The sequence below is a fragment of the Cricetulus griseus genome, chromosome 9 (assembly GCF_003668045.3).
Source record: "Cricetulus griseus strain 17A/GY chromosome 9, alternate assembly CriGri-PICRH-1.0, whole genome shotgun sequence".
In the NCBI taxonomy this organism is placed as follows: Eukaryota; Metazoa; Chordata; class Mammalia; order Rodentia; family Cricetidae; genus Cricetulus; species Cricetulus griseus.
Window position 1 is genome coordinate 28,113,733 of NC_048602.1, and position 23,092 is coordinate 28,136,824.

Sequence of the window (23,092 nt, forward strand, 5' to 3'; positions counted from 1 at the left end):
GGGCTGGCCTTGAATTCGGAGATCTGCCTGCCTCTGATTCCCAAGTGCTGGGATTAAAGGTGTGAGCAACCACTGCCCAGCTCACATGGATTTTAAAATTAATTTTTGGTTTGTTTTTGAGACAAAGTCTCACAGAGCCCAGGCTGCCCCAGGCTCACTTGTGGAGGACAATGGCCTTGAATTCTTAACTCCTCTGCCTCTACTTTCCAAGTGTTGAGTCAGGTATGTGCCACCATGCCAGCTGCAATCCTGGGTTGGTTTAGACAGGATCTTTCTATGTAGCCCCTTTGAACATGAAGTCTTTCTTGTTTAGCAGAACCGAAAAGGGATGGAATTACAGGCATATGCCACCCCCAACCTGGACCTTAAATGAGTATGTATTTATTTATTGTGTGTGTTTATAGTTCTATGTATGTTACAAGGTGAACATGGAGGTCAGAGGATACCCTGAGGGAGTCAGTTCTCTCCTCTCCTACCATGCAAATCCTGGGGAATCAACTCAGGTCCTCAGGCTTGGTGGCAAATGACTTCCATCCGTTAAGTCAACTGAATATTTGCTCAATTAAACACACACACACAAATAAGCCTGAAGACAACCAGCCTCATTAATAAATTTATTCTCACCCTCCCCCCACTCAGGAAATACGTAACACAGCAGCCAGTAGGACGGCAGAGCCAGGAAAGCTGCTCTGACCTCCTGTCTTGTGGAAGCTTCTGGAACCACACACCCCATCACACTTGCTTCCCGCACTGCCACCATGGGTGAGGCCGCCCACTGGCCCCAACATGTCCAGATGCATCAGGATCGTGGGGCTCCACCAGGTCAGGAGAGACCCACAGGCCTCCTCCTTTCATGCTTGGGTGGCCTGAAGGTGACATTCATGTCAGAGAAAACATTCTTGTGGGTTTTTCAGGGAACTCAGACAGTGAAGTTGTTCTCCTGGAGCATGACTGTCCTGACCGAGCCCGCCTTGGCTTTGCTGTGACTGCTGCGGACTGACCCAGGGCAGGGTGGTCAGAGCTGTGAGTGCTAGACTGGCCGCTCAGGGTAACCATGGCAACCAGGCTCTGCGCTGCCTCCCTGGCTCCATCCTCTGCCCTCCTTCCTCAGGCAGCCATGTCTGTCCTTTGCCTTTTTCTCTCAGCCAGGACCTAACCAAACTCAACCACTCCCACATTTAAAGACACCAACTTCTCCCTATTCTAGGAACTGATAGTCTTTGAAGCAAATCTTGGGTTTCCACCCGGTGAATTCTGGGAATGGGTCATTTTCACCTATTTTACTTCTCTGGGGAAGAGCCCCTCCCAGGGCCACCTCTAGGGACAAGGGCCAGGTGAATGAATCTGTTCCTTGTACTCAGAGATCACAGGTGTGGCCTGGGGCTCTCCTGATAAGGGACAGAAACGCGGTGCCTCTGGTCTCTGGAAAGAGGTCAGGCCCTCTCCTCCCTATGGAGCTCCTCCCTCCTGAGCTGCGGGATCCTGGCCACATCCCTTAAATTCCCTTCTCCCGGGCCTCAGTTTCCCAATATGGGAAAGAGCTCATAGGATTAGTCTTGGCCCCTTTCCCACCAGAGCCAAAATCTGTTCTGGCTTTTCTTCAAGGTTTTTGTCTTCTTTTTTTCTTTTGAGACAGGGTTTCACTCTGTGGCCCAGCAGGCGGTCTTGGAACTCACAATGAGACTGGGGCTCTCTCCTGCCTCAGCCTCTGGGTGCTGGGGTTCCAGACGTGAGCCACCATGCCCAGTTTTCTCTATTATTAATGAATACTGGCCCAGTTTGGAGGTCCATATTTATTATGTCACTTATATGTCCTTGGGACACCTCCTTATTTGGGGGCTCCTAGCATCAGGACAGTGACTGCTGCAGCCACAATTCTTGTGGGCCCAAGTGGAGGCTGCCAAATGGCCAAGGGGCACAGTGGGGCCTTGCACACTCTTAGGACGGCAGAGGGTAACACTCTGAATAGAGGGCCTGCGAAAGATGATGAACCCATGCCCTAACCCTGGGACCCCTCAGTGTGTCCCCATTGAGACAGGGTGTTTGTACCTGTAATAAGGGATCTTTCAACGTGGTTACCCGGATTTAGGGTGGGCCTGGTGTTCAGGGCAGGTGTCCAAGAGACAGAAGAGGGAGAGAAGGCCACATGAAGGCAAGACCGAATCCAGAAGACTTGGAGGCTCTGAGGCCAGAAGGGGGAGTGAGGTCCCCAACACCCTGACCTCCACTGCTGGCTCTCAGAGCTGTGGGAAACAGGTGACTGTCCTGCATCACACTCCTTAGTAACATGTCACGTCTGAGAGTGGGCAGAGAAGGCGGGGCCAACAGCAGGAGTGGGGAGGGTGCAGACAGATGTGTGTGGGTGGGCCTGAGAAATGCCACTTAAGAAAGACAGGAGGAAATGCGGTGTCACTGGAAACAAGGTCCAAGGACGCAGAGGACAGGGAAGTGAGACAGGCTAGATGAGAGCCAGCCAGGGACAGTCGCACCAAGGGAGGGACCAGGGAATAACACAGGCTGGGGGTGTGCGTGCGCGTGTGCGTGTGCGTGTGTGCCTGTGTGTGAAGGGACCTCCACAAGAGCAGAGGCTTCGCTGACCTGAGACCTGTACCCACCAAAGGAAGAGGGGGATTCACAGACGGGCAGGTGACCTTGTCTAAGCAGCTCCGCATCAGGCTTGAGCCCTGCTTCCATTTTTGCCTTTGCCAGAGCAGTGGGGAGAAGGGCTGGCAAAACCTTCAAAGTCCAGCGAAGATCCTGGTTGGGGCTGAGCACTCCAAGTCAGCAGCTGGGCAGACTCTGAACACTTTTGCTGCGAATCTCCCTGGGGGAAATGCCCGGATTCTGTCACAGTTGCCTCAAGGTCCCGGTGGCTTCTGCTGGGCCAGGGCATGCCAGGCCAGGTGGTGTGGGGAGAAGGCCCTGCTGGGGGCTCATGGCCACGTACAAGTCCAGGCCCCAGCAGCTGGCTATTTCTTGGAGGACGCTGCTTGGCACTTGGGCGTCGAGTGCGCGTTGCAGACTTGGGCACGCACCTCCTGCAGCTCAGCACGCAGCTCCTCCAGGGCGCTCAAAGGGGGCGTGGCCTGTGTCTGAGCCTGTAGCGTCTCCAGCGCCAGCGCCAGGCGGCCCACCTCGTCCTGCAGCGCGTTCCAGGCTGCCTTCTGTTCCTCCTCCTTGTTGCGCTGCTGAGTCTGGTGGCGCCAGTACTCCAGGACCAGGCAGCCTCCGCCCACAATGAAGATAGTGGCCTCGCCCAGCAGCTCAGCGCCCAGCTCTGCCGCTGCCTCCTCGTTCAGCGGCCTGATGGCTGTGCCCCGGAAACCCATGATACGCATCTTGGTCCGCATCTCCACCCAGTGGTACACTGCGGGGAGACGACAGGGGTCAGGCGCGCTCCACTCCACCCCACCCCACCCCACCCCCCCACCCCACCCCCACACTGCGGGGAGACAGGGGTCAGGCGCGCTCCCGAGCCACCCCACCCCACCCCAACCCCACACTGCCTTGTCCCGGCTGGAGTCCGAGGCCAAGGAGGGAGCAGGAGGTTGCCTTAAGCAAGGTCCTCCCCCACCTGCGGCTTTCCTTCCCCAGCACTGAGATCAGAGCCCAGGGGCTGTCTCATGCATGCCAGGTGCACCCAGGGCCACGGAGGAGCCGTCTTCCTGTTGTCTGTGTATATTGGACACATGGTCTTACGTAGCTCCCTATGTAGCCAAGGATGACCAAGTTCTGATCATTGTGCTTCCACCTCCCAAGCGCTGGGTGACAGATGTAGCCCAGGCTAGCCCTGAATTCCTGACCCTCCTGCCTCTGCCTCCTGAGTAGTTCTGCTCCACTAGGATCAGGCCTTGCTGCAGGAAGATTCCAGAGAGAAGCATGAACAGAAACCTGCTGACAGCAGAGGTCCCCTGGCCGGCCACAAGCAGCTGCTCCGCATGTCAGAACACACAGGTGTAAAGAAAGCTCCAGAAGCTACACCTAGCTCCCTCTGCCATCTTTAGGTCACCACACAGAGAGGCTGGCTGTCTTCCTCCCTGGCACCCTCACCCACTTCCCCTGTGAGGAGGGTGGCAGCTGGGCTGGGGAGACCCCACAGAAAGCCCAGCTGAGACACTAAGTACCTTTTGAGGGTCTGGAGGCTCCAATCCCAGGTTCTCAGTGCCCCTGGGGCAGAGCTCTCTCCTCACTGGCCCTGCTTCTCCTCAGCCCTGAGGCAGCCTTGAGTTGCATGGGAGATCAGGAGCCGCCTTCACTGGCCCCAGCACCATGGGTGCCATCAGGTGGGAGGAGGTGGAGGTGAGCCCAGGCTAGCTCCTCTATGAATGCACTTCCCACAGAGCCTTTGCTTTCTGAGATGGTCTCACTATGCCTGACTCATCTGGAACTCACCATGTAGAGCTCTGCTGGTCTTGAACTTGCAACAATCCTCCTGCCTCAGCCCCTCAAGCTGTGGGGATCATAGGCATGCAACACCATGCCTGACTTTATTTTAATTTTTCCTTTTTTTGGTTTTTCGAGACAGGGTTTCTGTGTAGCTTTGGAGCCTATCCTGGCACTCTCTCTGGAGACCAGGCTGGTCTCGAACTCACAGAGATCCGCCTGCCTCTGCCTCCCGAGTGCTGGGATTAAAGGCGTGCACCACCAACGCCCGGCTCATTTTAGTTTTTATTGTTGTTTATTAGGCTGTTTTTCTTTTTCCTTTTTTTGAGACATGCCCTTTTACTTTCTTGTTTTCCATTTTCCTCTCTGAATTTATTGATTTATCTTCATTTTATGTTCATTGGTGTTTTGCCTTCGTGAATGTCTGTGTGAGGGTGTCAGCTCTCCTGGAACTGGAGTAACAAACAGCTGTGAGCTGCCATGTGGATGCTGGGAATTAAACCTGGGTCCTCTTGAGTGTTAATATGAGCAAAGGGGTCAAGACCATGATGGGGAAACCCACAGAAACAGCTGATCTGAGGCAGTGGGAGCTCACTCACTCCAGACTGACAGCTGGAGAACCCGCATGGGACCTAACTAGGCCCTGAGTGTGGGTGACAGTTGTGGGGCTTGGGTAGTTTATTGGGCCATTGGCAGTGGCACCAGGATTTATCCCTGGTGCGTGAACTGGCATTTTGGAGCCCATTCCCCATGGAGGGTTACCCTGCTCAGCCTTGGTCCTGCCTCAAAGAAATCTGACAGACTTTGTTGCCTCCCCATGGGAGGCCACACCCCCTCTGAGGAGTAGATGGGGACGGGGAGGTAGGGGAGGGGTGAGAGGAACGTGAGGAAGGGAGGGAACTGGGATTGGTATATAAAATAAAAAAAGATTGTTTAAAAAAACAAAAAAATCGGGGCTGGAGAGATGGCTCAGAGGTGAAGAGCACTGGTTGTTCTTCCAGAGGTCCTGAGTTCAATTCCCAGCAACCATATGGTGGCTCACAACCATCTGTAATGGGATCTGGTGCCCTCTTCTGGCCTGGGTACATGTAGACAGAACACTGAATACATAATAAATAAATAAATCTTAAAAAAAAAAATCAAGCCTAATGCTTTGAAACAAACAAACAACAAACCTAGGTCCTCTAGATGAGCAGTCAATGCTCTTAAGCACCGAGCCATCTCTCCAGCCCCTATTTATTGTGTTTTCAGACAGGGGCTCACTGTATAATCCAGGCTGGGACTGAACCTGGGGCAGAAATCCTCCTGAGAGCTGCAATTACAGGACTATGCCTTCATGACCAGTTCTCTGAACACTTTGGACCTGCCCTTAGTATTACAGGCATTTAATATCTCAGTAACAATACACAGTCAGCGTCAGCAAGATGGCACAGTATGTAAAGGTGACTGCCAACCAGCCTGAATACCCAAGGTCAATCCCTGAGACCCACATGGTAAGAAAACCAACTCCCGTGCTCACTAACCTCCATGTGCATACCTATGGCATGTGGACACACACACACACACACACACACACACACACACACACACACACACACACACACACACAGAGGAAGAGTTCTGTGAGTTCGAGACCAGCCTGGTCTACAGAGTGAGTTCCAGGCCCCAGCCAGTGCTGTTACACAGAGAAACCCTATCTTGAAAAACATAAACCAAAACCAAACACACTTTAAAGAATATACAGACAGGGACTGGAAAGATGGCTCAGTGGCTAACAGTACTTACTTCTCTTCCAGAAAATCCAGGCTCAATTCCCTGCCCTCACCAGGCAGCACACAACTGTCTGTAACTCCAGTCCCACAGGATCTACTGCAAGCATGTGCACAGACAAAGCACCACACACTTAAGGTAATAAAGATAAGTCCCCCACTACCACAAATTATGCAGTCGAGTTTCCCACATTTGGGGAAATCGCAGGGTCAGCACATGCGGAGTGCAACTGGTGAGCCTCCCCGGGAAAACCACCTCCGTGATTGTGGTGTCTCCCCTGCCAGGTAAGGATATAAAAACAAATCTTTGCTTTTTATTCTGTTTTAAAAGTTTTATTTGGCCAGCCTGGTCTCCAGAGAGAGTGCCAGGACAGGCTCCAAAGCTACACAGAGAAACCCTGTCTCGAAAAAACCAAAAAAAAAAAAAAAATGTATTTATGTATATTTTTATGTATGTTTTGTCTGCATGTCTGTCTGCATGTCAGAAGGAGGCACCAGATCCCACTATGGATGACTGTGAGTCACCGTGTGGCTGCTGGGAATTAAAACTCAGGACCACTTGAAGAGTAGCCAGTTCTCCAGCCATCTCTGAGCCACCTCTCCAGCCCTAAAAATAAAGTATAAAAAAATAGAATGTACATACAAAAAATCAAATATTACTAGCTAAGCTCCAGTGAAGCAGCTTGGAGCCCAGAAGGACCTATTTTTCAGCCTAGGCTGCCCTGGGGACTCAATTCTCTGTGGAATAATCCTCACTCACAAGTCAGGATGGCAATAAAGACCGAGTATCATTGTCAAGATATGTTCAGCATAACTAGGTGACCACTGTGACTACTGGGTGGTAAACTATCGTGTGACTCCCTGCCTTGGCTGTCCCTCCCTAGATGTGTCCCAGTCAGCTCAAGCCTAGCATGGTGGCACAGCATGGGGGGCTGAGGCAGGAGGATCACAAATATGAGTTCAGTTTTGGGTACACAGTGAGACAGGCTGCAGAGATGGCTCAGTGGTTAAGAGCACTGACTGCTTTTCCAGAGGACCTGGGCTTGATTCCCAGTGCCCAGAGGTTCCCAAGCCACCTTCTGTCCTTCACAGCCATCCGGTACACAGGCACACAGACAGACATGTGGACAAACGCCCTATGTAGCCAAGGCTGGTCCTGACTTCCTGCTTCCACCTCTGAAGGCTGAGAGCACAGGTATGCACAGCTCATCCATGGCCTTCCTGTCCCACTGGCCTGCGGTCCTTCCTCCTAGAACAGTTCCCGGCACACAGACACTGAATACAGGAGTGAGTGACTACTCCTAATGACCTCTGCCTGTGAGTGACTACTCCTAATGACCTCTGCCTGTGAGTGACTACTCCTAATGACCTCCGCCTATACTCCCCACCCAGACTGCACAGGCCAGCTGGGTGTAGCAGAGCCAATGCCTGGGAGTTCTGGAGCCCAGAGAGGCCAAGGGCTCAGTGTGCTTGGAGCTGGGTGGTCCTGGGTTCTAGTCCAGCACCTGATGCTTACTTGCTATGACTGGTCAGGACTCCAAACAGCACTGTCTGCTCCCCACTTTGCAAATGGGAGCAGCAGGCAGGGGTGGAGTTGTTCCAGGCCTGGCTCACAGGGGTGTTGGCTCATCCCAGGAGTAAGCAAGCAATCTGATTGGAGATAGCACAGCTGCAGGCAGGAAGGGAGCAGGAGCTGGGCCCTAGAGCACTGTGGTCAAGGCCAAGGAGTCATCTATCTGGCTTGGAGCCCCAGCTGAGCCACACACCACCTCTTGCCCCAGGCGGCAGTTTCTTCATCTGTGGGGCTTAAAAATGGCCACAGTAGAGGGCACGCTGGCTTGTGTCTGTAATTCCAGCACTTGGGAGGCTGAGGAAGAAGACTGCCTCGAGCTAGTAACACACACACACACACACACACACACACACACACACACACACACACACACCCCTCTCAAAACAAAGGGCCAGGCCTCTCTTTCCCACAGTGGGGATGGCACACGACCAGGATAGTCGCCTCTGAGGGGCTCCGAAAGAATACTTTCCACCTTCAGAAGTGTCTTCTACCTCCCTCACAACAAGCCCTCTCCTTTTTGTTTTGTTTTGTTTTGAGACAGGGTTTCTCTGTGGCTTTGGAACCTGTCCTGGAACTCCCTCTGTAGACCAGGCTGGTCTCAAACTCACAGAGATCCACCTGCCTCTGTCTCCCGAGTGCTGGGATTAAAGGCGTGCACCACCAACGCCCGGCGCCCAAGTTCTCACATAGCTTAGGCTGGCCTGGAACTTGCTGGTAGCTGAGGACCTTGAATCCTGCTGCCTCCACCTCCCAAGTGCTGGACTCGTGTGCCTCCACACCTGGCCAACTGCTGGAAGGTCACTTTCCTTCCCCCGGGACTGGGCATTGAACCTAGGGCCTAAAGCACACAGTGTCACTAAATTGCACGCGTGGGTCTCTCCTGACACGTGAACGGCATGAGCATGGTGTTAAGAGGCAGCCATGGTTAAGTGGGCTGCTCTTCTGGAAGGCCCGGGTTCGGTTCCCAGCATACACAGCTGTTAGGCAGCTTACAACTGTATCACCCCAGTTCCAGGAGATCCAACACCCTGTTCTGAACTGCCAGCAGCAGGCACGCATGTGGGGCACGAACACACACGCAGACAAAACACTCACATGCATAAGATAAGCAAATCTAAAAGACAGGATGCAATGAAAGGAAAAGAAATAAGAAGCATGGTGCCCAGAGCTCTAGCAGCCTTACTGAGGTCAGGAGGAGAACTGTATTAAAAAAAAAAAAAAAAAAAAAAACCATGAAGAGGAAGACATGGCCACAAAACCACCTAGAGGTGTTTTCCGACGGACTTGTTGTCTAGTCAGCAGGAGGTTTGATTCCAGGCTTGGTTAAGATTTACTGGCTGGTTTTCAAAACTTGATTGGGGTAAAAACACCGGTGAGTCAGCTGAACCGTCACCTTCCGAGCCGAGGGACTGACTCGGGCGCCCTCTCCTGTCCGTGCCGAGTACTGTTAGCAGCCAGGGCAAGGAGATTCAAGCAGCCCTTACAAACCAGTAGAAGGGGTTGCTGGTTATTTTTGTAGCAATGGAGGTGGGAGCCGGGCATTCGGGCAGGTTAGGCTCTCGGCTGTGTCCCACCTCTGTTGTTCTGAGACAGTCTCTTGTAGCCCGGGCTGACCTCAGACTTGTTAAGTAGCTGAGGACCTTAAACTCTTGATTCTCCTGCCTCCACTACTCAGACGTCAGGTGTGCCACCGCACCTAGACCCGGATGGTTAAAAACTGTTTGTTTTCAGACAGGCCCACTAGCCAAGCTTGGCCCTGAACTCACAATCCTCCAGCTCCAACCTCTTGAGTAGCTGGGATTGAAGGAGTGAGTGGACCACCCAGGCACACATTCAGAGTTGAGTGGGGCATCCAAATGCCAGGTCATATTTGCTCGGGGACACACAGTGACAGCCTGCTTTGTTTTTTTGAGGCAGGGTATCACTTTTTGGCCCAGGTTGGCCTTGAACTATGAGCAATCCTCCTGCCTCAAGCCTTCTGAGGGTTGGAATCATAGATGTCAGTCACCATAACTGAAGGGAAACATTTTTATGTGAAAGAAGAAAACACTGGGCTGGGCAGTGGTGGCGCACACCTTTAATCCCAGCACTCGGGAGGCAGAGACAGGCGTATCTCTGTGAGTTTGAGACCAGCCTGGTCTACAGAGTTCCAGGAGACAGGGCCACACAGAGAAACCCTGTCTGGAAAAACAAAAAAGTTAATGCTACCCTTTCTAATTGGTTTTTTAAAATACAATATAACCATATATTATGCTAGCAAAATACATAACCAGTAATTATGATTAATGTGTGTGTATGCGCACACGCACACTCTCTCTCTCTCTCTCTCTCTCACTCTGTCTCTCTCTCTCTCTCAGACACACAGGAAAATGCTCGCACTGTTTCCTTTCAGGAGAGCATCTTGAATGTTTGGAGGTCACCAGCCTGGCTGCCACAAGCTGGAGCTGATGTGCCACTCTCAAGACTATAAATAGACCTGGGGAAGTGACTTTCTCTGGAGACCATTAAAAATAAAAATGCCAGTGCCTCCCCAGGTCGGCCAGGCCAGGACACATAGGCAGCACCCCAGGCAAGCACCCCACAAAGCCACATTGTACCTACAGGTTGTCAACCTGTTGCTCAGCCAACACTCTGGCAGCTGTACTTAATCTGGTGTTTGCCTGTCCCTCCCTCTCTGCCTGTCTGTCTGTCTTTGAGACTGGGTCTCATCATAGAGCCCTGGATGACCTGGATATGTAGACTAGGTTGGCTTCCAGCTGACAGAGGTCTTTCAGGTGCTAGGATTTTAGACACGCACCACAGTGCCTGGCTCCAAGTGCTCTCTTCCTCTGGCTCCCATGGCAAAGTATGTTATCGATGCTTCCAGGGAAGCCATGGATGATGGGGCAGGAAGGAACCTCCAGTTCGTTTATCTTATTCCTTTCTAGTATACAGCTAGCTCATTTTCCTAGTTTGCCACACAACAGTAAGCAAGGTCACAAGGCCTTCAAAGACATCCACATTTGTATTAATTGTATTTTTATCACTGTAACCAAATAGTTGAGGCAGACTGGGTATATAAAGTAAAGAGGTTTATGCCAGGCGGTGGCACTCGGGAGACAGAGGCAGGCGGATCTCTGTGAGTTTGAGACCAGCCTGGTCTACAGAGCGAGTTCCAGGATAGGCTCCAAAGCCACAAAGAAACAAAACCAAAACAAAACAAAAAAAGAGGTTTATTTAGCTGAGAGTCTGGGCAGCATCTGTATCTGCTTGGCTCTTTTGATGGCATTCTTGCTGGTAGAGTCCCCTGTGGTTCTTCTCTGTCTAAAACCCACTGGGATTCAGCCCTTGGGCTCCATCACAGTGATCTTAGGATCTAAAGTCTTCACTGTCTGATTAAGTCTCCACTCTCTTAACCACTAACATAGAACTCTGGAGATTAAACTGCTGCTGGAATTCTGGAGACAAAATACACTTGAAGGCCAGGCAGGGTGGCTCATACTTGCAATCTATTGACTCCCTCGAGACGGGAAGAGGGAGTGGGATCCCCTGAATCTGGAGGTACAGGTGGTTGTGAGCTGTCTGACAGGGTGCTGGGAACCCCACTGGTCCTCTGCAAGAGCAGGAAATGCTCTAACCTCAGGGTTGGCTCCAGCTCTAGAGGGCTTTTTTGGGGAGGGAGGGGGCGTGGTTGAGACATACTCACACACTGCAGGTCAGGCTGGCCTCCAAGGTGAGTTTCATGCCTCAGCCTCCGGATGCTAAGATTACAGGTTTCCACCACCATACCTGACCCCTTTGTTTCTTCTGTCTATGGGCTGGGATCTGCAGGGAAGTTCCTCTGATGGTATACAGGAGTTGAGTGACAGGTGGCAGGATCCACCATGGGGCATTGGTTCCTCTCTCCCAACAGGCTCCCCATCTGGCTCTCTGTCTTGGACACACAAAACCCATTCAACAGGGCAGGTCCATTGTGTCATCACCATGGCTCTGTCAGTCAGAGCAGTCTGGCTGGAGTGCAGGCTACAGAAGGCGTAGGAAGAGACTGCGCTGGCTGGAACACGAAAACTCGCGTAGTTGACCACAGTGCAGGCCTCTTGGGTTTGAATCGTGGTATCCCCAAGACTGGCTGTGCCTAGCACTGCATAAAGGGTGTGGTTACACACTGCTTTACCCAACACTCTGCAAGTGGAGGCAGGAAAATCAGAAGCTCAAGTTCACCCTTGGCTGTATGTGTTTGAAGCCAGCCTGGGCTACATGAGATTCTGAAAAAACAGAATACCTATGTGTATGAGTTAAAAGGATAAAGGGGAGGGGTAATCAATACAAGTAAAATTGAAAATTGCCAGGAAATTGGGAAATGGAACCAAATAGAACATCTTGAAATGGCAGCTCCAATAAATCATGCCTCCATTGAAAGGCCAGGGCTAGCCAGGCATGGCAACATTTGCCTGTAATCTCAGCACCTGGGGAGTCAGGCAGGAGGATCCCAAGTCCCTCATATATCCTGGGCTACATAGTGAGATACTATCTCAAAAACCAAAGGAAGGCCGGGAGTTGGTGGCACACGCCTTTAATCCCAGCACTCGGGAGTCAGAGGCAGGCGGATCTCTATGAGTTCAAGGCCAGCCTGGGCTACTTGCTATCTTAATAAACAAATATGAAAAAAAGAAAGAAAAAGAGAAGAAAGGCTAGTGGTGGTGTGGCCCGGTGGTTGGGTGCTTGTCCCACTGGGGACAGGCAGGAACTACATGCTGGCTTCCACTTCTCCCTTGTACTCTCAGCTGAAGCAGCCCCAGCGGCCCTCCCAGCTGTGTGGACGCGAAGGGGCAGGCAGCCAGGTGCCGTGACACACCTGTACTAGGTAGGGAATCTACGGAGGCATTGTATCTCATCAGAATGCAATAGCTGTTAGACCTTGAAATCAGACTGGAAAACAGTGACTGTTCTCTGTTATCTACAGAGCTGTTTTTCTGAAAAGGCTACACAGCCTCTACATGACTTTAGTCACATGACGGCCCTGGCACCCCTGGAACGTCTTGCATTACTGAGTACTGCAAACAGTGCAACAATGAGGAGCAAAGTTGCTGTGGTGTGATGTTTTAAACATATAGATTAGATCGGGGGTTTTGGTATGAGGAACTTGTTTTATCCACAAAACAACTTTTGTGTAACAATCAATAAACATGCTTCTGTAAGGCTATTCAAGGTTCAGTCCATTGAGGCTGGACCTCTCTCCTAGCTGCCTGAGAGGTCTAATTTCACCCTGAAGTTATCCTGAGTAACTGAGAACACTGACACACACACACAATCCCAGCACTGAGGAGGCAGAGGCAGGGAGGTTTCTATGAGTTCAAGACTAGCCTAGTCTGCATAGTTCCATACCACTCAGGGCTACATAGTGAGACCCTATGTTTGTTTGATTTTTTGAGACAGGACTTCTTTATGTAGCCCTGGCTGTCCTGGAACTAGATCTGTAGTCCAGGCTGTCCTCAAACTCAGAGATCCACCTGCCTGTGCCTCCCGGATGCTGGGATTAAAGCCGTGTGCTTCATTAATTGTATTTTAGAAATGATTTCTTAAATTTTAGCCATGCTACCCACTCCCCCAGTGTTTTTGTTCACACAAAAACAATGTTTTCCTTCAGTTATGGTGAGTCACATCTATGATTACAACCCTATCTTAAAACAAAACAATGTAAACACAATACAAGGGGCATGCCTACCCGAGTAGTCCCTCAGGTGGGCACAGCGGTGGTGAGAGAGGCCTGACCTGGAAAACTGACTGGGAATTCTGAGTCACAGCCACTTAGCAGTGAGAAGACAGGAAGGATGGAATGAAAGAAAACATGAACCTAGCAGGTGGGGCTCTTGAACCTCAGAACCAGCATCAACGGAATGGCAGGTCCTCTCTGCCTGTCTTCCCTCTCCTACCTGACTCCTCCAGCTCTACCTTCAAACAAGTTTTCAGGTCAGTCTCCACTGAGAGGAAAGGACAGGCTCCTCTCACAGTTGACACGATAACCATAGGACTCAAGACACCATCCCAAGTGGAGGGACAGATAGACACCAAGAACGTGTCCACATGCATTGGTGGCACACGACTTTAATCCCAGCACTCCGGAGGCAGAGGCAGGAGGATCTCTGTGAGTTCGAGGCCAGCCTGGTCTCCAGAGCGAGTGCCAGGATAGCTGGAGATCCACTGTCAGACCCGTCTCAGACAACAAACAACAACAACAAAGAAAGTGTCCACACGGGCACATACCTTGCCCAGGTAGACATGGACACACCATACTTTGTGATGTTAGGTTTCAAACCTGGGGCAAATGGCTGAGGTGCCTATACAATATGGGGGTGGGGGGGGTGTTAAGAGCACTAACTGCTCTTCTAGAGGACCCGGGTTCAATCCCCAGCACCCACGTGGCAGCTCACAAATGTCTGTAACTCCAGTTCCAGGGGACCTGACATCCATGGCAAAACACCAATGCACATAAAAAAAAAAATAACAACAAAATATGTGTTCACACACCCTTACTTTAAAAAAAAAATATCAAAGGGATGCTGGCTACCAGATTCTCCCTGGATCCTTCAGTCCCTACCTGTTTGTTACAAGGCCCTTTCTAGCTGGCAGAACCCTAAGCTTCTCCAGCCCAGGGGCTGGCTGCCTTCCCCCAGCTAGCCTTCCCTATATAACCCAGACATTTTGGTTGCCTGGTCCCTTTCATCTACTCTTTTGTGCCTCCTGGCTGATGCACCTGGTACCCCTGCCCCCTCTCCTCACATGTCTCAAGGTCATGTCCACTCTGGACTCTCCCAGGTGTCCCCGCCTCTGACCACGCTCACCCCAATATCTACATTAAACTTTCTCCTCCACCACACACCTAGGAGCAGTCATGTCCTACCCTCTCTCTCTCTCCCTCCCTCTCTCCTCCCTCCCTCCTTCCTTCCCTCCCTACCCCCCTTCTTTATTTTTTCTGTGGGGTCCCTGCCAAAGACACAGGACTCAAATTCAACTGGGGAAAGCTCCAGACTGCACGACCCCATTCTGGACCACTGGGACCTAATATCAACATCATGAAAAACAAAGGTTGGGCAGAGATAATGGTGGAGAACAGGGCCAACAGACCCTCAAGTAGCCCAGGCTGGCCTCAAACTAGAGATTTAACTGCAGGTGACCTTGAACTCCTGAACCTCTCACCCTCTCCCTCCGCCTTCTATGTGCTGGCATGGAAAGCATTTCTCATGATGTCAGGCTCCACCCCCACCCCGTACTGTAAAATCTGCTCTGCCACTGTGATGCCTCTCTAGCTATTTCTTTTTTCATTCATTCCTTTGAAACACTGGCTATGAACTCACTCTATTCCCCAGGCCGGTCCTGAACTTTAAATTCTCCTGCGTCAGCCTCCTGACTGTTATTACAGCCTTGGCTAGCAAACTTTTTTTAGTGTCAACTCATACTGCAGATTAAAGGACCCCAAACTGGACTAGAGAAGCTTCTCCTCCCTGTATCTACCCTCAGCCAACAATTACCAAAGATCTATTAAAACATAACTCAGGGCTGCTTTAAGGAACCACTGCAGTCAACAGCTGCTGGAGGAAAGGAGACATACTCTTCCCTTACAGGGTGCCCACGGTCATCAATGTAACCCCTCACCACGCAGTCAACAACGCAACAGATTTAAAATAATAGTAATAAGGAGCCATCCTTAATGCCACAACTCCAGAGGCAGGTAGTACTGTGTGAGTGTGAGGCCAGCATGGTCTACAGAGCCAGTTCCAGACCATCCAGGGCTGCACTGTGAGACCCTGTCTCAAAGGGGGAAAAGTCATGAAATTGGAAAGAGGGCCAGTTGGGAAGTGGGGATCAGTGGGAGTAGAGCAAGAGAGGTCAGCAAGTGAACACAAAAATATACATGTGTATGAAATTATCAAAATCATACACTAAAATACATATTTATAAAACTTAGGGCTGGCTGGACAGTGGTGGCGCAGGCCTTTAATCCCAGCACTCAGGAGGCAGAGACAGGTAGATTTCTGTGAGTTTGAGGCCAGCCTGGTCTACAGAGTGAATTCCAGGACAGCCAGGGCTGATACATAGAGAAACCCTGTCTTGAAAAACCAAAACTGCCGGGTGTTGATGGCACATGCCTTTAATCCCAGCACTCGGGAGGCAGAGGCAGGCAGATCTCTGTGAGTTCGAGACCAGCCTGGTCTACAAGAGCTAGTTCCAGGACAGCCTCCAAAGCCACAGAGAAACCCTGTCTTGAAAAACCAAAAAAAAAAAAAAAAAAAAAAAAAAAAAAAAAAAAAAAAAACAAAAGTGTGTGTGTGTGTGTGTGTGTGTGTGTGTGTGTGTGGCATATGCCTGTAGATCTGGCACTAGGCAGCAGTAGACAGTTCAGAAGTGTGGAGATCCCTCTAGTACACAGCAAATTTGGGGCCAGCCTGGGCTGCAAGAGACTGAGTCACAAAAAAATGAATAAATGATAATTTGAGGCTGAGGTGTGGCTCAGTGGTACAGTTCTTACGTGGCTCACACAGGATGGTGGGTTCCATCCTCAATGCCAAACACACGCACGCACTCACTTGTACAACATTCTCAGAGCACACACTCAGAGCCTGTCCCTCTCAAGGAGCTCTGCCCACATTGTAAAGCCAGGTGTTTTCGGTGGTCAGGCCCTACATGAGCTCTCTCTTTCCCACTGCCACTGGTTCCTCCATCAAATGAGCCTGAGGCAGTAAGACCTCAGGCCTTCAAGCTGAGATGCTCTTCCTTCTCCTCCAGAGTACTACGATCAGACAAAGCCTTCTTCCAAATATATCTGGTCTTGAACCTGATTTGTTGTCTTCCACAGCAGTTACTGCTACCCAGCAGACTCTGTATTTTATTTTTGATTTTTGAGACAGGGGTTTATGTTACAGCCCAGGTTGGCCTCAAACTCCTCCCGCCTCAGCCTCCCAAGTGTCCCCATGCCTGGCTAGACTTCCTATTTTAGGCCATGATGCTGGTTGTTGCCTGGCTTCCCACAGAGGAATGTATAATCCCGGAGACCTGGATTTCTTCTTTCCTTGTTTTGATTTTTCAAGACACAGTCTCTCTGTGTTGCCCTGGCTGGCCTGCCTCTGCTTCCTGAGTGTTGGGATTAAAGGTGTGCAATGCCACCACTGCTGGGCTGAGCCCAGTGAGGCGCACAAGCATCTCCATAGCACTGCGGCCGTGCTCGGTGTAAATGCACAGAGCGCATACCTCAAGTGGGTAAAGAGACACTACAGACAGTAGCTGATGAGGCTTCAGTGCTGTGAGGGCGGGAAGAATACCCCCCGGAACACAGGGACAGCCACTAAGACAGCTACTGTTTCAGAACATCCCTTGTAGGAATTGGAAACAGAGGCTCACAGGGATTAAGTGATCTGCTTAAGGGGTGGGGCCAGGCTGTTCTCTAAATTACAAAGCTAAGACCAGTCCCAGTGCTTCCAAGAGAAGCAGGAAGTGGAGCAAGCCCAGGAGTCCAGAGTCCACATCTAGGCTCTGGCACCTCCAAGGTAATGGAGTGTGACCACAGAGTGTGACAGAGCACACCATTCCTGTCCCCGAGGCCTCACTTTCTTCTTCTGTAAACTTCATGCGGTCACCCCCCCCTCCCCCACCCCCAGGTTTGCGTCCTGGGGATTTTGGAACTCATAATGTAAGTGAGGTAGCTCCTAACTTGCTCTCCTGCCTCTGCCTCCCAAGTGCTGAGATTGTAAGGATATGATACCAGTTGTTTCTTTTGTTGTTGGTGGTGGTGGTTGTGAGACAAGGTCTCTAGTGAACTCACTAAGGTATCTGAAGCTGGCCCTGACCTCCTGTTCCAAATACTGGGACTCGAGTGTGCACCGCCACGCCTGGCTTCAAAATCCAACACTTTTCCATTGAAAGATCTGCAGCCCAGGCGGAGACTTCATTAAATACCAAAAGGACCAAGAACTGCCCAACACATAGGGGGAGGAAAAAAAAAAACCAAAAAAAAAAAAAAAAACAAGGCTCTCTCCTTAGCTATCTGGCCTTTGTTCACGTTCCTTCCCTTGGACCCAACTCTGTCCCTGTCCCTCAGTGGCCTGGTGAGATGCTCCTCTCTCCTGAGGTCCCAGCCGCCTGCCAGGTCTACTCCATACCAGGTCAGGTGTCTAGTGGGCTTTGCCATCCCATTTAGATTGTCACAGCATGGGTCTTCGATTGGCAAACAGGTCGCTGGTATATACAGACCCTGCTGTTTCAATAGCAGGGTGGGCTCAGGCCCCGTATACAAGGTACACGGGTCGATGGGTGAACTAGGCAAGTTACAAAACCTTCCCCTGGTCTCTGCTCCACGGAGACAGATAAGCCTTTTCCAGGGGCTCCTATCTGGTGCGTTTGCGATGCCATTGAGGTCTCTTTTGGGCTCCCTGGGCTCACCCGGAGACTGCCCACGGTCCCTGGCCCTTCTGAGATAACGCTGCCATAATTAGAACCGTGTCTGCCAGTGCCCAGCGCAGGAGGCCTGCACGGCGCAGCTACCGAAAAAACGGATGGGGATCAGGATGTCCACTCTGGGTTCATCTTTCAAATGCCAGGCTGCAGAGCTCCCAGGACCCCCGATTCCACCATCTCGTCCCTAACTCGGGCCCAGAGTGAAAAAAATAAAATAAAATAAAACTGAGCCATAAACACGGTGATCTAAACCCGGGGTGATAGGCAAGCACCCACAGGGCGGCGGGGAAACTGAGCAACAGGATGCAGTGAAGCCTCTCCGAAGGACGCCTAGGCAAAAAGGGACCCTAGTGGGCTTACCAGTCCCGCCCCTAGCAACGGAACGCCTAAGCCCCACCCTAGTGGCTCTCCTCCCTCCCCCTATTGGCTGGCGTAGACGTCAACCGCCACAAAGCCGTCTTCCCTATTGGCTTGCCTTGCCAACGCGGGCGGGGGCGCCCCTGGCCACGCCCTCCGCCTTCGCTACTGGCCAAGCCGCACGCCCTTCTAGCAGGAGCCATCCCCATTGGTTCTGGGGTTTTGCCGGTCCGCGCGGGGATTGGTCAGGTCCAGAGGCTCGTCCCCGCCCCGCCCCCCCGCCCCGCCCCCTGCCCCGAGCAACCACCGGAGAGCCAGAGGTCGCGCATGGAAGCGCCGGGGAGACTCACGCTGGGCCGGCGGCAGGCAGATGTAGGTCTTGAAGAAGTCGCTGCGGCGGGCGGCCTCCTTGATGCGGTTGGCCAGCGGCTTGCTGACCTGCCGGATGCCCAGGTAGAACAGCTTCGCCATGGGGAACGCGCCCACCACCATCTCGGCGGACGCCCCGGCACGGCCCTCACGCACGGCCCTCACGCACGCATGCGCGCGCGCAGCCTGGCTCGCGGGGCGGGCGGGCGGCCGCTGACCTCGCCGTGCGTGCCGTGCGTCGCCTGCGTCACGAGGCGGGGGGGGGGCTTGCCTCCGCACCCACGTACGGGCGCGCGTCCGTACGCTCGCCGCGGGGGCGGGGGGGGAGGGAAACGGGGCGTTTCTCCGCAGGGGGCGCCCCGTGACGTCACCGCGTCGACGGGCTCGACGTGCGTCCGTTGGGTGGGCGGAGGCGAAGCGGAAGTGGGGCGCCGTCAGGAGGCGGGGCCGTTAAACGGCCGCCCGCGGGAGCGGGGCCCGGGCCCTCGTCCCGACGTCGCTGACGTCACCACGCTCCGGCGTGATGTCACGTCCTGAGTCGGTTTGCCGGGCCCCGTTGAAGTCTAAAGAGTCCCGGGTGCGCCTTGCTCCCTCCGCTCGGAGGAGTGACGCAACCCCCCCCCCGGCAAACGCTCTGCTTTTTTTTATTTTTGTTATGTTTTCCCTAAAGCCGGGGTCTCAGGGGTCATGAGCACTGACTGTCCGCTCCTGCAGAGGACCCGGGTTCGATCCCCAGCACCCGCTTGACAGCTCGCACCTGTCTGCAACTCCAGTTCCAGGGCTCTGACACTCTTTCACAGACACACGTGCGGGCAAAACAGCAATGCACAGCAAATAAAAATAAGTTTTTTTTTTTTTTTTAAAAAAAGGGGGAGCTGGAGAGATGGCTCAGAGGTGAAGAGCACCGGCTGCTCTTCCAGAGGTCCTGAGTTCAATTCCCAGCACCCACACGGTGGCTCACAACCATCCGTTATGAGACCTGGCGCCCTCTTCTGGTGTGCAGATAGACATGGAAGCAGAATGTTGTATACATAATAAATAAGTAAATAAAATCTTTAAAAAAAGGCTAGGTCTCAGGGAGCCCAGCCTGGCACCGAACTCCCCGAGTAGCCGATGCTGGCCTTGGAACTACAGATCCTCCTTTGTCTTGTCTCTGATTTTTTGTTTGTTTTGTTTTTCGAGACAGGGTTTCTCTGTGTAGCTTTAGCGCCTGTCCTGACACTCGCTCTGTAGACCAGTCTGGCCTCAAACTCACAGAGATCCGCCTGCCTCTGTCTCCCCAGTGCTGGGATTAAAGTCGTTCACCACCAACATCCGGCTTGTCTCTGATTTTTATTTATTTTATTTCTCATGATTGAGGATGGACCCCCCCCCAAGACATTTCCCATGCTAGGCCACTGTCTCTAACACTGAGCAGGACTCCAGCTCCTCACCTCACTACGGGAGTCTAGGCAAGGACTCTACGGCTGAGCCACACCTCAAACCTGTCACCGGGTGGTTGTGGGCTAGGGCTCTAACAGTAAGCTATGAGTCCTGAGTGACCCGTGTGGACACGTTGGATGGAATGGTGCAAATCCCATAAAAAAGCCCTCACTACCATGCTAAATGTGCTCTGGGGCTAATCCATCCTTTTCCCAAGCAACTAACCAAAAGATGGAGGCCCATAAGAACCGGTGACGTGGGACCTGCAATAGTGGCTGATGACATTGGTTCTCAGGCAGCCCCACTTCCTCCCGTGGAGGGTGAGCGTCCCCCGGGAGCTGGCTCAGGAAGGAACTTTAAGGACATGTCCCAAACTGTACTCCCTTAACCAGCAGGGAGCAAAATCACATAAACAAAGTGAGGACTGATTGAGAGAAATTCCTGGATGATGGCGTGAGGATGGGTATTTGGGGATGAGAAGGGACAGGAAGGCAGGGGAGCCGAGGGGTGGTGGCTAGCAAGAGGGAAACCCTGGGGACACATAGCCAGGGAACCCTGGGTTTCTCCCTCAGCGTTTTTGGTCAACTTCCCACACCAGGGGACCAATACTTTTATCTGTATTGATGGTAGCTGGGCCTGGTGCCACACACTGTCAACGCAACACTCAAGAGGCTAAAGCAGGAGGATGGAATGTTCTAGGTCAGCCTGGACTCCATACTTAACTCAAGTTCAGGCTGGGCAATTCAGGGCGTCCCAACTCAAAATAAAAACAAAGCAAGATGTACGTCAAAGCGGCTGGGGTGTACCTGTATTGGATAAAGTGCTTGCCAGACCCTGGGTGTGATGCCCACTACTGGGCAGAAATAAGTGGGTATATCAGTCAGGATCCTCTAGTGTCACAGAACCTCTGGGATGAGTATGTCTGGGATGACTTACAGGCTGCAGTTCAACAATGGCTAGTTATGAATGCAAAGTTCAAGAGTCTAGTGGCTGCTCAGTCTCACAAGGCTGGGAGTCTCAGCGGGTCTGCTAGGATCCCAAAGAAAGAGTGGATGGGCTAGGAGGTGAGGGCAAGAAGGCAAGGAATGAACCCTTCCTTCTTCCATCGTCCTTCTCTAGGCTCCCAGGAGAAGGCCTGGCCCGGATTAAAGGCCTGTGTCTTCCAGCCTCAAGATCCAGATCACAAGTGTGCCCTCCATTTCTGGGTTCTAGTTCCTCCTAGTTATAGTTGACAACCAAGAACAGTCTTCACAGGGGGACCCCATGTTTGACCCCAATGTCTAAATTGTGAAGAATGTCCAGAATCTTGAAAAGCAACTCTTCCAGTTGGATGAGCTCCATCATCTGCTTCCCAATTATTTTCATCTTTAATTATGTGTATTTGTGTGTGTGTGTGTGTGTGTGTGTGTGTGTGTGTGTGGTACTCATGGAGGCCAGAAGAGGGCATTGGGAGGCCCTGGAGCTAGATTAGAGGTGTCTGAGCCACCTGATGTGGGGCTGGGAAAGGAATTGGGGTCCTCTGGGAGAGCAGTTAAGTATTTTTAACCACTGAGCCATCTTTCCAGAACCCCCTCTTCCCATTCTACAGACTTCCCAACTGAGGCCCAAGCTTCCATAGGTAATCAGGGTGATGACACTGGGGTTTCTTGAGTTCCAGCCCAGAGTCATCTTTTTGTATTGTATTGTTTTTGTTTTTTGAGACAGGGCTTCTCTGTTTGTTCTGGCTGACCTGGAACTCACTCTGTAAACCAGGCTGGCCTCAAACTCAGAGAATCGCCAGCCTGTGCCTCCTGAGAGCTAGCACTAGAGGCATTCATCACCACCTCTTGGCTCAGGGCCATCTTCTAATCCTTGGTGGCCGAAGGGCCTACTAGGGGGTCTAGGGCCCCCCAAGGAGGTTTTAGCAAAACTTCTAGATGTGTATGTAATTCTTTTCTGGCCATGTCCTTAGCTTTTAGAACAGCTTCCAGCAGAGTATGTGTTCAATACACTTTGTTTTGTCTTCTTTTGTTGAGAAGACAGTCTCTAGCCAGGCAGTGATGACAAACATCTTTAATCCCAGCACTCTGGAGGCAGAGACAGGCAGATCTCTGTGAGGTCAAGGTGAGCCTGGTCTACAGAGTTCTAGGACAGCCAGGACTGTAACACAGAGAAACCCTGTCTTGAAAAACCAACCAAAAACAAAACAAAACAAAAACAAACCCCCAACAACAACAAAGCAGTTTTGTGACATAGCATAGTCTGGCCTTAAACTTACAATCTTCTTGCATTGGCCTGCAGAGTCCTGGGAATATAGGCCTGCACCACCATCAAAGAGACCTCCTTCCCAGATTGCCTACTGAACCCTACTTTCCACTCCTCTTCACTAAGTGCCCTTGGGGTGTGTGTGTATGTGTGTGTGTGTGTGAGAGAGAGAGAGAGAGAGAGAGAGAGAGAGAGAGAGAGAGAGAGAGAGAGAGATCTTCTCATCTCAGGGGGCTTGTTTCTACATCATAGGGAGACAGAGGCAGCTCCTGGGGGCCGGACATGCTGGTCAGACCTGGGCACTTCCTTTCCCCCTCCTGCTTGGTGAAGGAAAGGCCACACCCATCTGGATGACCCCTTAAGTCACAAAGAGGAAGGGACACCATAAGCTAAGTCCAGCAGCCCTGGCCACCCTGGGGCGTGGGAATAGACACAGATATGGGAGCCCAGGGTGGCGCCAGCACTGACTCACCGTAAGAGCTTCCACCCTTTGCCCTGCAGCCTCTTGAGTGACTGTCCTGGACCAGGGCCTGGGCTGGTTCCCAGA

General features: G+C 52.0%; 1 protein-coding gene and 1 non-coding gene across 2 annotated transcripts; both read right to left on the reverse strand.

Moving 5' to 3' along the window:
• Window positions 1–581: 581 nt before the first annotated feature.
• Window positions 582–19,103, reverse strand: LOC113837291 (optic atrophy 3 protein homolog). Its single transcript, XM_027430933.2, has 2 exons — window positions 18,861–19,103; window positions 582–3,367 (listed from the first exon to the last, which is right to left on the reverse strand). Exons 1-2 carry the CDS (start codon window positions 19,000–19,002, stop codon window positions 2,970–2,972), a joined length of 540 nt encoding a protein of 179 aa, XP_027286734.1. The 5' UTR covers window positions 19,003–19,103; the 3' UTR covers window positions 582–2,969.
• Window positions 6,287–6,445, reverse strand: LOC113837308. Its single transcript, XR_003487939.1, has one exon. It is a non-coding gene; the product is annotated as a U1 spliceosomal RNA (small nuclear RNA).
• Window positions 19,104–23,092: the final 3,989 nt, after the last annotated feature.

Coding starts and splice junctions, on each gene's coding strand:
- LOC113837291 (XM_027430933.2), bottom strand. CDS start 19,002: ATGGTGGTGGGCGCGTTCCCCATGGCGAAGCTGTTCTACCTGGGCATC. Junction 3,368..18,860: donor CTGCCTGCCGCCGGCCCAGC/GTGAGTCTCCCC, acceptor GTCTCCCCGCAG/TGTACCACTGGGTGGAGATG.